Source organism: Prionailurus viverrinus, chromosome C2, assembly GCF_022837055.1.
Source record: "Prionailurus viverrinus isolate Anna chromosome C2, UM_Priviv_1.0, whole genome shotgun sequence".
NCBI lineage: Eukaryota > Metazoa > Chordata > Mammalia > Carnivora > Felidae > Prionailurus > Prionailurus viverrinus.
The window spans coordinates 6447364-6461461 of record NC_062569.1 but is presented as its reverse complement, the minus strand read 5'-3'; the positions used below and the strand labels follow the sequence as shown (position 1 = coordinate 6461461).

At 43.0% G+C, this 14098-nt stretch overlaps 1 protein-coding gene across 4 annotated transcripts in view; it reads right to left on the bottom strand.

Annotated features, from left to right (window-relative positions):
• The window catches only part of XYLB (xylulokinase), a 70167-nt gene that overhangs the window by 24048 nt on the left and 32021 nt on the right, over nucleotides 1-14098 (bottom strand). For all 4 annotated transcript variants that reach the window (XR_007155571.1, XR_007155572.1, XM_047874632.1 and 1 more), the window contains exon 15: nucleotides 12620-12716. Coding sequence is in view for 2 of the 4 variants with exons in the window: in XM_047874632.1 (XP_047730588.1) it covers nucleotides 12620-12716 (97 nt within the window). In the remaining 2 variants the exon portion in view is untranslated. The remainder of the gene's footprint in view (nucleotides 1-12619; nucleotides 12717-14098) is intronic.

Here is a 14098-nt window from a genome sequence, read left to right as displayed (position 1 = left end):
TTAGCAATAATCAATTAGTAAATGTGATAGAAAATAAATTACCATTCACATTGGCAACCAGATGTAATCTAGTGAGGATATACTTTAGCAAAAAATTCAAAAGTCTCTATGAGGAAAGAAATTGAAACTGTTATTAAAGTACAAAAAGGAGGGGTGCCTGGGGGGGCTCAGTGGGTTAAGCCTCCAACTTCAGCTCAGGTCATGATCTCACAGTTTGTGAGTTCGAGCCTGATGTCGGGCTGTGCTGACACCTGGGAGCCTGGAGCATGCTTCGGATTCTGCATCTCCCTTTCTCTGCCCCACCCCTGCTCATGCTCTTTCTCTCTCTCTCAAAAATAAATAAACATTAAAAAAATAATAAAGTACAAAAACGAATATCTAAGTAAATTAAAAGATATTCCATGGTCTTGGATGGGTTTGAATTAATATCATAGAAGTGTTATTTTTTTTTGCAAATTAATCTATAAATTCATTGCAACCTAAATAAAAATTCCAATTGGACTTTTCTTAATTTTTGTTATTTATTTTTGAGAGAGACAGACAAAACACGAGCAAGGGAGGGGCAGAGAGAAAGGGAGACACAGAACTTGAAGCAGGCTCTAGGTTCTGAGCTGTCAGCACAGAGCCTGACGTGAGGCCCAAACCTACGAACTGTGAGATCATGACCTGAGCTGAAGTCGGTTGCTTAACCAACTGAGCCACCCAGGCACCCCTTATTTTCTGTTTTTATAAAAAAGATTTTTCTCTACTACATTTTTTACTTCTTTGTAAATTTTTTAATTCTATTTTTACCTTCATCATTTCATTTTATTCTATTTTATTGTATTTTTTTAAATTTTCAAAAGCTTTGTCCCCCCCCCCCTTTTTTTCCTTTTCTTATCTTTCCCTTTTTTCTCTAATCTATCAAGCTTTCAACAACCAGACCAAAACACACCTAGGATCTAGCATCATTTATTAGTTTTTTATGTGTTTTTAAAATTTTTTTTTTTACTTCATTAATTCCTTTTCTTCCTTCAAAATGATGAAACAGAGGAATTAACCCCAAAAGAAAAAACAGGAAAAAATGACAGCCAGGGACTTAATCAACAGATACAAGCAAGAGGCTTGAACCAGAATTTAGAATCACAATAATAAGAATAGTAGCTGGGGTTGAAAAAAGCACAGAGTCCCTTTCTGGGGAGACAAAAGGAGTAAACTCTAGTCAGGATGAAATTAAAAATGCTATAACTAAGATGAAATCTCAAATCGATGCCATGGTGGCAAGGATGGATGAAGCAGAGCAATGAATCAGCAATATAAAAGACAAACTTATGAAGAATAATGAAGCAGAAAAAAAGAGGGAAACTGAGGCAAAAGAGCACGATATAAGAATTAGTGAACTCAGTGACTCATTAAAAAGGAGTAACATCTGACTCATAGGGGTCCCAGAAGATGAAGAAAGAGAAAAAAGGGTAGAAGGTTTATGTGAGCAAACCATAGCAGAAAACTTTCCAATCTGGGGAAACACACAGACATCAAAATCCAGGAAGCACAGAGAACTCCCATTAGATTCAACAAAATCCAACTATCAACAAGGCATATCATAGTCAAACTCACAAAATACTTAGGCAAGGAAAGAATCATGAAAGCAGAAAGAGAAAAAAGTCCTTAATCTACAAGGGAAGACAGACCAGGTTCACAGCAGACCTATCCACAGCAACTTGGCAGACCAGAAAGGAGTGGCAGGATATATTGCCACTGTGCAATGTGCTGAATCAGAAAAATATGGAATCAAGAATTCTTTTTAAAATAATTTTTTTAACGTTTATTCATTTTTGAGAGATGGAGTGAGACAGAGCATGAGGAGGGATGGGAGGGATGAAACCCAGAGATGGGAGGTCGGAGAGAAAGGGAGACACAGAATCCAAATCAGGCTCCAGGCTCTGCGCTGTCAGCACAGAGCCCAATGCGAGGCTCGAACCCACAGACAATGAGATCACGACCTGAGCCAAAGTTGGACACTCAACCAACTGAGCCACCCAGGTGCCCCTGCAACCAAGAATTCTTTATACAGCAAGGCTGTCATTCAAAATAGAAGGAGAGATAAAAAGTCTCCCAGACAAACAAGAACTAAAGGAGTTTGTGACCATTAAAACAGCCCTGCAAGAAATTTTAAGGGGGACTCTCTGAGGGGAGAAAAGATGAAAAAAAGAAAAAAAAAAGGAAAAAAAAAGACCAAAAGCAACAAAGGCTAGAAAGGACCAGAGAACACCACCAGAAACACCAACTCCACAGGCAACATAATGGTAATAAATTCATATCTTTCAGTACTCACTCTAAATTTCAATGGACTAAGCACTCCAATCAGAAGACATAGGGTAACAGAATGGGTAAGAAAACAAGATCCATCTATATGTAATTTACAAGAGACCCATTTTAGACCTAAAGACACCTTCAGATTGAAAGTAAGGGAATGGAGAACCATATATCATGCTAATGGTCACCAAAAGAAAGCCAGAGTAGCCATACTTATATCACACAACCTAGATTTTAAAGTAAAGCCTGTAACAAAAGATGAAGAAGGGCATTATATCATAATTAAGGGGTCTATCCACCAAGAAGATCTAACAATTGTAAACAAAGATGTTCCAAATATGGGAATACCCAAATATATAAATCAATCACAAACCTACAGAAACTCATTGATAATAATACCATAATAGTAGGGGACTTTGACACTCCACTTACAACAATGAACAGATCACCTAAACAGAAAATCAACAAGGAAACAATGGCTTTGAATGACACACTGGACCAGATGGACTTAACAGATATATTCAGAACATTTCATCCTATAGCAGCAGAATACACATTCTTCTTGAGTGCACAAGGAACATTCTCCAGAATAGATCACATACTGGGACACAAATCAACCCTCAAATCAACCCTCAAAAAGATCAAGATCATATCGTGCCTATTTTCAGACCACAATACTATGAAACTCAAAATCAACCACAAGAGAAAACTTAAGGCAACAAATACTTGGAGACTAAAGAACATCCTACTAAACACTGAATGGGTTAACCAGGAAGTTAAAGAAATTAAAAAGTAATAGAAGCCAATGAAAATGATAACACCACAACCCAAAACATCTGGGATGCAGCAAAGGCAGTCATAAGAGGAAAGTATATAGCAATCCAAACCTTACTAAAGAAGGAAGAAAGGTCTCGGATACACAACCTAACTATACACCTGAAAGAGCTGGAAAAAGAACAGCAAATAAAACCCAAAACTAGGAGAAGACAGGAAATAATAAGGATTAGAGCAGAAATCAATGCTATCGAAACCCAAAAAACAGTAGAACAGAACAATGAAACCAGTTTCCAAGAACCATGTTTAAAAGAATTAACAAGATTGATAAATCCCTAGCCAGTTTGATCAAAAAGAAAAAAAAAAAAGGACCCAAATAAATAAAATCATGAAGGAAAGAGGAGAGATCACAACCAACACTGCAGAGATACAAACAATAATAAGAGAATATTATGAGCATTATACGCCAATAAAATGGGCAATCTGGAAGAAATGGACAAATTATTAGAAACATATAAACTACCAAAACTGAAACAAGAAGAAATAGAAAATTTGAAGACCCATAACCAGTAAAGAAGTTGAATTAGTAATCAAAAACCTCCCAAAAAAAGAAGAGTCCAGGGATGGATGGCTTTCCAGGGGAATGCTACCAAACATTTATTTTATTTATTTATTTTTATTTTTATTTTTTTAACGTTTATTTATTTTTGAGACAGAGAGAGACAGAGCATGAATGGGGGAGGGGCAGAGAGAGAGGGAGACACAGAATCGGAAGCAGGCTCTGGCTCTGAGCCATCAGCACAGAGCCCGATGCGGAGCTCGAACTCACAGACCGCGAGATCGTGACCTGAGCTGAAGTCGGACGCTTAACCAACTGAGCCACCCAGGCGTCCCTCTACCAAACATTTAAAGATGAGTTAATACCTATTCTTTTGAAGCTCTTCCAAAAAATAGAAACGGAAGGAAAACTCCCAAACTCATTCTATGAAGCCAGCATTACCTGTTTTCCAAAACCAAAAACCCCACTAAAAAGGAGAACTACAGACCAACTTCCCTGATGAACATGGATGCAAAAATCCTCAACAAGATACTAGCCAACCAGATCTAAAAATACATTAAAAGAATTATTCACCACGATCAAGTGGGATTTATTCCTGGGCTGCAAGGGTGGTTCAATACCTGCAAATCAATCAACATGATACATCACATTAACAAAAGAAAGGATAAGAACCACATGATCCTCTTGATAGATGCAGAAAAAGCATTTGGCAAAATGCAGCATCCTTTCTTGATAAAAACCCTCAAGACAGTAAGGATAGAAGGATCATACTTCAAGATCTTAAAAGCCATATGAAAGACCTACCAGGAATATCATCCTCAATGGGGACAAACTGAGAGCTTTCCATCTAAGGTCAGGAACATGACAGGGATGTCCACTCTTGCCACTGTTATTCAACATAGTACTTAAGTCCTAGCCTCAGTGATCAGACAACACAAAGTAATAAAAGGCATCCAAATCGGCAAGAAGGAAGTCAAACTTTCACTCTTTGCAGATGACATGATACTCTATATGGAAAACCCAAAAGATTCCACCAAAAAACTGCTAGAACTGGTCCATGAATTCAGCAAAGTTGCAGGATATACAGTGAATGCACAGAAATTGGTTGCATTTGTATATGCCAATAACGAAGCAACAGAAAGAGAAATCAAGGAATCGACCCCATTTACAATTGCACCAAAAACCATAAAATACCTAGGAATAAACCTAACCAAGGAGGTGAAAAATCTATACACTGAAAACTATAGAAAGCTTATGAAAGAAATTGAAGAAGACACACACAAAAAATAGAAAAATGCTCCATGCTTATGGATTGGAAGAACAAATATTGTTAAAATGTTGATACTACCCAAAGCAATCTACATATTCAATGCAATCCCTATCAAAATAACACCAGCATTCTTCACAGGGCTAGAACAAACAATCCTAAAATTTGTATGGAACCAGAAAAGACCCTGAATAGCCAAAGCAATCCTGAAAAAGAAAATTAAAGCTGGAGGCATCACAATCCCAGAGTTCAAGCTGTATTACAAAGCTGTACTCATCAAGACAGTACGGTACTGGCACCAAAACAGACACTCAGATCAACGGAACAGAGAACCTAGAAATGGACCCACAAACATATGGCCAACTAATCTTTGACAAAGCAGGAAAGAACATCCAATGGAATAAAGACAGTCTCTTCAGCAAATGGTGCTGGGAAAACTGGGCAGAGGCGTGCAGAAGAATGAACCTGGACCACTTTCTTACACCATATCCAAAAATAAATTCAAAATGGATGAAAGACCTAAATGTAAGACAGGAAGCCATCAAAATCCTCAAGGAGAAAGAAGGAAAAACCTCTTTGACCTTGGCCGCAGCAACTTCTTACTCAACACATCTCCGGAGGCAAGGGAAACAAAAGCAAAAATGAACTATTGGGACCTCATCAAAATAAAAAGCTTCTGCACAACAAAGGAAACAATCAGCAAAACTGAAAGGCAACCGATGGTATGGGAGAAAATATTTGCAAACAACATAGCAGATAAAGGGTTAGTATCCAAAATCTATAAAGAACTTATCAAACTCAACACCCAAAAAACAAATAATCCAGTGAAGAAATGGGCAAAAGACATGAATAGACACTTCTCCAAGGAAGACATCCAGATGGCCAACCGACACATGAAAAAATGCTCAACATCACTCATCATCAGGGAAATACAAATCAGAACCACAATGATACCACCTCACACCAGTCAGAATGGCTAAAATTAACAACTCAGGCAACAACAGACATGGGCAAGAATGCAGAGAAAGAAGATCTCTTTTGCATGGCTGGCAGTAATGCAAACTGGTGCAGCCACTCTGGAAAATAGTGTGGAGGTTCCTCAAAAAATTAAAAATAGACCTACCTTATGACCCAGCAACTGCACAACTAGATATTTATCCAAGGGATACAGGTGTGCTGTTTCAAAGGGGTACATGCACCTTAGTGCTTATAGCAGTGCTATTGACAATAGCCAAAATATGGAAAGAGCCCAAACATCCATAGATGGATGAATGGATAGAGAAGATGTGGTATATATACAATGGAGTATTACTTAGCAATCTAAAAGAATGAAATCTTATCATTTACAACTATGTGGATGGAACTAGAGAGTATTATGCTAAGAGAAATTCATCAGAGAAAGACAGATATTACATGATTTCACTGATATGAGGAATTTAAGACACAGATGAACATAAGGGAAGGGAGCAAAAATAATATAAAACAAGGAGGGGGACAAAACATAAGAGACTCTTAAATACAGAGAACAAACAGGGTTGCTGGAAGAGTTGTGGGAGGGGGATGGGCTAAATGGGTGATGGGCATTAAGGAGGTCACTTACTAAGGGATGAGCACTGGGTGTTATAGGGTATGAATCACTGGAATCTACTCCTGAAATCATTATTGCACTATACGTTAACTTGGATGTAAATTTAAAAAAACAAATAAATAAAATGAGGCCACTAGGTTGGGCTTTAATCCAACATGGCTACTGTCCTTATGTGAAGGACACACAGAGGAAACCATGTGAAGTCACGGGCATCTATAAGCCGAGGAGAGAGACCTCAGGAAAACCAACCCTGCTGACACCTTGACCTCAGATTTTTAGCCTCCAGGATTCTGAGAAAATAAATATTTTTTCCAGTCTGTGTTATGCAGCTCTGGACAACTAATACAACTACAAAACCGCAATACATAATAGTTTGTCCCAAGAACAGACCAATAAGCCAATGGAGTGGAAAAGGGGGTGTGGAGAGAGACCCATGTAGAAAGGTTTCTTTCTTTCTTTCTTTTTTTTTTTTTGCTGTTTATTTATTTATTTTGAGCAAGTTAGAGAGTACTAGGGGAGAGAGGGGCAGAGAAAGAGGGAGAGAGAATCTTAAGAAGGCTCCATGCTCAGTGCCAAGCTCGATGTGGGGCTTAATCCCACAACTGTGAGATCATGACCTGAGTCGGTATAAGAGTCAGACATGTAACTGACTGAGCCACGCAGCTGCCCTGAGAGACTCATGTATATATAAAAACCTGATAAATGATAAAGAGGGCACTACAGATAATACAGGAAAAGAGAACTGAGTCACCATATGAAAAAAAATTAAGCCAGGACCCAATTTACACCATTCATAAAGGTGAGCTCCAGATGGATCAGAGTCCTAAATGTGGAAGTTACACTAACAGTACAAAATGTAAAAAAAACATTTCTGTGGCAATGGTAAAACGTCTTAAACAATATCTCAAAAGCATAAAATTTAAGATGAAAAATTGGTGGGTTTCATTTAATCGAAATTTTGTTCAGTTGCCGACACTATAAATAAGGTTAACAGACAAATGACAGGAGATGTTTGCAACACAGAAAGCAGACAAGGATCTAAGTGTTTGAAGCATCCGACTTCGGCTCAGGTCATGATCTCACAGTTCATGGGTTCGAGCCCTGTGTTGGGCTCTGAGCTGACAGCTCAGAGCCTGGAGCCTGCTTTGGATTTCGTGTCTTCCTCTCTCTGCCTTCCCCTGCTCACGCTCTGTCTCTGTCTCGCAAAATAAATAAATCGTTAAAAAAACTAATTAAAAAAAAAAGAATAAGAAGGGAAATACAATACGGGGAAAATGATGAAGGATATAACCAGCCAATTCACAGAGAGAAAAACCAAAGTTACAAAAGCTGTTCAAACTCGTTATTAATGAAGAAAAACACAAATTAAACCAACACTGGGATACTAGTTTCCATCCATCAGATTACGAAAGATTCAAAGGTGCTTAATGCTAAGTGTTGGTGGGGATGCACTGAGAGTAGACCAATGATTTCAGAAATGTGAGACTCAGCCTCTCTGTCTACCCACTTCCAATGAGCAGCAGCAGCACCTGACCTCAAGCTAAAGACCTGCCCTCCAGAGGTGGTACCTGCAGAGGGTGCCTGGAGGGCCTGAGGAAAAGCTGAACTTGAGTAACACTGAGCTGCCAGGGCAGACGTGAAAAGGGACAGACATGCACCCATCAGAGAAAGACCCTACATTCACCTTCTAAGCAGAATAAAAAATCCTGCTGATTGTGGCATGTGGAGAGCCTTTGTAGAGAGGACTCCAGCTTCTAAGCTTGTACAATGCTTAGAAGATTCAACTTAAATCTGCCTGTGGTCAGGGAGCCTGTGGTCAGGTTCAGTCGGTTAAGTGTCGGACTCTTGGTTTCTGCTCAGGTCGTGATCCCGTGGTTTTGTGAGTTCGAGCCCTGCATCGAGCTCTGCACTGACTGTGGAGTCTGCTTGGGATTCTCTCTCTCCCTCTCTCTCTGCCCCTCCCCGATTCGCACTGTCTCTGTCTCTCTCAAAATAAATAAATAAAAACTTAAAAAAAAAAAATCTGGTGTCCGTTGTCACCCCATCTACTGTCACAGCCTCTCTAGGCTGCCCTCCTGCTGGGGTAGGTGGGGTGTGGGTGGGGGGGGCACGGGGCTAAGAAGGGATCTTGCACTTGAACAGGAACCCAGGCTTGCTGTCGAGACTGAGACCCAATTATTCATTCAGTACTGTGAACCCACAGCCAAGACAGTTGAGAAAAGTATCCTTTTAGTTATTAATTCTACAAATATTTAGGGAGAGCCCAGTTACCACCGGGGAGTGGTTTAAGAGGTGGGAACAGGTGGTCTAACAAGACAGAGGAGACCCTTCCTCTCAGGGGGCTCACATTCTAGTTGAGGAAGGACAGACCATAAACAGGTAGATAAATTAGAAAATAGAGCATGATAGTGACAAGTTCTGTGATGAAACAAAGCAAAGCGAAATTAGGGCCAGAGGGCCAACAGCTGGTCCAGTACAGGGTGTCTCAACCTCGGCACAGGTGGCATTTGGACTGGATAATTCTTTGCTGTGGAGGGCTGGCATGTGCACTGTGGAATGGGCAGTGGCACCCCGGCCTCTGCCCACGAGAGCAGCACTCCCCATCTGCGACACCAAAAAGGTCTCCAGATATTGTCAAATATCCTCTGGGGGGCAAAACTGCCTCTGCTGAAAACCACCAGTCAATATGAATTCTAGTAAAAAGAACAGAGAAAATGAAGGGAAAGAAATCATCAGAGAAATAATGTGATAAATTTCCTCAAGCTAGAAAATGTCAGATATATTCTAATGAAATGAGCACTCACCACAATGAAGGAAGAAGGCTGAGACCTAAACTTTAACTGAGAGATTTCAAAACCCTAAGATTCTAGAAGATTCTGCAGAGACAAAAATACCATTCAGATGGGCCTCTCACTGGCAACACTAAAAGTCAGAAGAGGACAAAACATTGTTTTGTTTTAAAGTTTATTTATTTTGAGACAGGGGCACTTGGGTGGCTCAGTCAGTTAAGTATTATTTAAGTGTGAAAGCAAAATTGAAGTATTTTATTACAGTCTGAGAGCATCCCCCACACTCCCACATCTACATGAACGAAGGGTCAAGGATGTCCTGAAGCAAAGAGGAAATACAAATACAAAACCACTTAGATGTGTGATCTAATAGTGGCAATCAAAGAAAGCAACCAAGTGTATAATTTAAGTAATTATTGATGCATAATGCACACTGAACAGTAACATTTCTGGAACTGGAAAATGGGAGGTAAAGACAGGAGAGTAGAGAGGGAACATAATGTCTTTCGGTGGAGACCATCATCACCGAGTAGAATATAAATTCTAAACACTGATCAAAAGCAATAAATGTATCTGTTTCGAGAAATTTTTTAAACGTTTGTTAATTTTTGAGAGAGAAAGAGAGCACATGTGCAAGCGCACATGATGGGGAGAGAGAGACGGAGACAGAGGACCTGAAGTGGGCCCTGCGCTGACAGCAGCATGCCCCGTGCGGGGCTGGAACTCACAAACTGTGTCATCATGGTCTGAGCTTAGCTGACTGAGCCACCCAGGCGCCCCCTATGTTGGAATTTTAAACATTAATTACTAGAAAAAGAGGTAGAGCCTATAGGCTCAGGGGCCAACGGTGGAAATGCCTGCAGGGCCAGAAGGGGCGCATGAGGCCAGAGTAAGGCAGCACCGGCACCCGCTCGGGCAGAGGTATTTGACTGAATAACTAAACGCTGTGCTAGCCAAACACAACAGGCTCTAGAAACAAAATCCGTACTCAGGTTGTCACTTTACTACCAACACCTGTTACACAGAAGAGACGAAATAAGGAACAATCAGTCATGGACATTTACAAGACTGAGAGCAGCCCACGGTTCCTAATACTGAACCGGCAAGAGCAAACCTACACCACAGAAGACCAGAGAAGTCGATCGCAGCACAAGCACGTGATGGAATACTCCAGTGCAGTGAGAACGAACGAACGGCTAATAGCCACGCTAATTCACACGGATGAATTCATGAAGGTCACAGAGTTACAGAAGCAAGTCCCCTAAGAACACGAGTCACTCCACACCACAGCTGGGGGAGAATGATGCCTCGTGTTTGTACAGCCCTTTCTGGTTGCAAGCATGTTCGTTTACGTAATCTTATTTGGAAGGAGCCCAGCAGAGCTGGCAAGACAGGTTTGATAGCTGCTCTTAAGCTTTTGCTAAGAGGGTAAGTAACTCTATGTGGTTTTGCACCAAAAATTCTTTAAAGGCTGGGAATGATGACATTATCCCATCAGCCCTCCGGTGCCCGGAAGGACTTCTCTGCTCTCACGGCTGCTTCCTGCACACTGTTGGGGACAGCCCCCCACAACGTGTCCCCTCCTGATGGCTGGAGGACCCTCCGTGCCAGGCACTGGGTGCCAACCTCAGCACCATCCCCGCCCTGTTCACCGATCTCTCTTTTCTGGGGATTCTGGAAGCTTTGGAGACCTTCAGGGAATTTCTTTTTACGCTTTGAGGGATGCAATGGAAAGAAATGGGAATGTGTATAATGCTTATTTTATTTATTTGAAAATCTGTGATGAGGGCGCCTGGGTGGTTCAGTCAGTTAAGTGTCCAACTCTTGGTTTCAGCTCAGGTCATGATCTCACAGTTTGGGGGTTCGAGCCCCACGTTGGGCACCATGCTGACCACACGGAGCCTACTTTGGATTCTCTCTCTCTCTCTCTCTCTCTCTCTCTCTCTCTCTCTCTCTGTCCCTCCCTGGCTCACACACGCTCTCTAAATAAATAAATAAATAAATAAATAAATAAATAAATAAATAAATAAAATTTGTGGTGAACACACATACATCCTGAAAAATGTACGTAACCCCTCATAAGCCGACAGCCTGACATATTCTCACACACTCAACACACCTCGTGTAACTCAGGAAAGACAGCACCATCAGCACCCCAGAGGCCCTCTCCTGCCTTCTCCTGAAAGGTAGCTGCTAACTGTCCTGGCTTCCAGTGACTGCAAATCGTGTTGTCTGGTTTTGAACTTGATGTACATGGACTCCCGCCGCATGCACTTTTGTGTCTGGCTTCTTTTGTTCCACCGAGTTACATTGATGAGATTCGCCCCTTTTGCTGCAGCTAGTGGGGGCTGCTTGATTTTCGTTTCTGTGTAGTATCACACTGCATGAATACCCCCCACACACTTATCCTGCCTGCTATCGATGGGCGTTGGGTTCCAGTGCAGGGCTATTAAGCACCGTGCCACGATGAATGTTCTCTTGGACGTCTTCAGAGAACACGTGTACACATTTCTGTTATGCATTCGCCAAGAGGCGAGGCTGCTGGAAGGTGTGTGTGCGGCTTTAGTAGATGCTGCACGACAGCTTCTCAAAAAAGCTTCCCTAATGCTTACTGCTATAGTATCCTCGGACTTGGTTGGTTCAAAGACATAAAACATACGACACAGAACTCAGATTGTCCATAAAAGTATCATGAGTTGGAGCTCAAGCCAAGAGGCTTCAGGTGCCCAGAGGGACAAATACACCCTCCCGGCAGAAGCCCCGCCCTAGGCCACTCCAGTGCCAGCAGTTAAGGGGAAGTTCAAGGACCTAAAGCTGCCAATTCCGGAGCTCAGGTTCTTAGAAATCCCTTTCTCCCCACAGGTGCCCCTCTCCCCAACCCACCCCGCTCTGCCTTTCCATTCCAGACCTCTGGTTTCAATAGTGGTTCTGTATCCCCATTCGTCCCCGATGGAGCCGCGGTGCTGGACAGGGCCCCCCCAGGGCAGATGGACCCCACGTAGGCCTTTCCCACCTGCACTGCCCATGTCCTCAGGGTCCAGAGCTTGGGGCATCTTGGAGGTTCAGGTTACAAAAGGTCTCCAAGTGCTACAGCTACTCACCAGGAGGCCAGGCTCATGGGGACAGAGCAGAGAAGCAGAATAGCCTGCCTCCTAGTCCCTGTCTGCCCACAGGCGCTCCTGACTCACCTCCCCACGCCACGGGGGCCAGGCTCCATGTCCCTCCTGCCCTTATGATGAAGCCACAACAAATCTGTGAGGCCTGGCCTGGACATTGGGAAGGGTCTCAGGCACCTCAGGGTATGAGGGTCCGTGCCCCAGAACACAGCCCACGAGCAGCTCACTTACTGACTCGGTAGCCCAAGCCCTCGGCATGAATCCTCTTGGCCATGAACTGCCCTTCAATCAGTGCTCGGATCTCCACATCCCTGGGGAATGCTGGGACCTGTCCCCAAGAGAAAGCAGGCACAGAGTGAAGATTCCTTGTTTTCCCTTCATTGTGTGTGTGTGTGTGTGTGTGTGTGTGTGTGTGTGTGTGTGGTCTTTTTAAATGACAGCCCAGATTCAGAAACCGTGATTCAGACCTCCGGTGCGGCTCAACCAACTAAGCACCTGTCACACAAACACATCACTCACACACACACACTCCCAGCCTCATGCATGTTCGCTCTGGAGAAACAGAGCATCAGAGGGCTAGTCTCAGGCCGCCAAGGGTCCAGCTCTGTGACCTCAAGTAAGTTACGCAGACCTTGCTGGGGTCTTAACAACACTGAGGTAATATCGGTACCTGTGTCTCAGGGTGGTTACAATGACCCAATTAGACGGCAGAGTCTGGTCTGGGTGTTTGATACTAAGTGACAGCCTGCAGCTGACGCTGACGACCCACAGCTGCTGATGGGTGTCAACCCAAGCTCTGCCCATGCCTGAGCCCCTGTGACCAGCATAGACCCTGCCTTCTCCCTGTTAGCCCTCGATGGGTTTATGGAAAAGGGAACAGGCATACCTTCTCTGTATCTTCTCTGATCCTTCCTCAGAAAACCGAGATGAACTCCTTCCTTCTACAGTTTATATAAAGCTTCCCACTTATAACCCAATACAGAATGGCTTCATAAGCTACAAATCCAATGCCTACTCTAACTGTAACAGTTGCCAGACAGAGTGACTTACTGACCCCACCTAGGGAAGGCTGCAGGGTGGAGAAACAAAACAGCAGCTTCAGGGCCAGGGAGGACTGGGGTTGGAGGCCCCCCTCCACCACCCAGGCCCTGGTGACTTGGGCACATGATTTAGCCTCTCTGGACCTCAAGAGGCTATGAGCAGTAAATGAGGGACATAGGAAACCATCAGCACAGTGCTTGGAGCTAAACAGCCCTCAATAAATGTTAGTGCCCCCCGTCCCAGAAGCCTTCCATCAGGAAGGAATTCCTGATCTGGAGACAGTGTCAGTCCTCGGGGGTGCAGGGTTAAGTCGGCCAAGTCAACAGTCTCTATGACTCTCAGTGATAGTCAGCGTGGACACAGGTGATTTGCACTCTGTTTTCTAGGCATGTCTGCCTTAGATCCTGCTGATTCCCCAGCACTAAAATGCACTCTGGCACATCAAAAACATTTGCTCTAGGGGCACCTGGGTGGCTCAGTCGGTTAAGCGTCCGACTTTGGCTCAGGTCATGATCTCACAGTTCGTGGGTTTGAACCCTGTGTCGGGTTCCATGCTGCCGGTGCAAAACCTGCTTGGGAATCCCCCTCTCTCTACCCCTCCCCTGCCTGCTTTCTCTCTCTCTCTCAAAATAAATAAACTTAAAAAGAAACTGCTCTAATAATAGATGA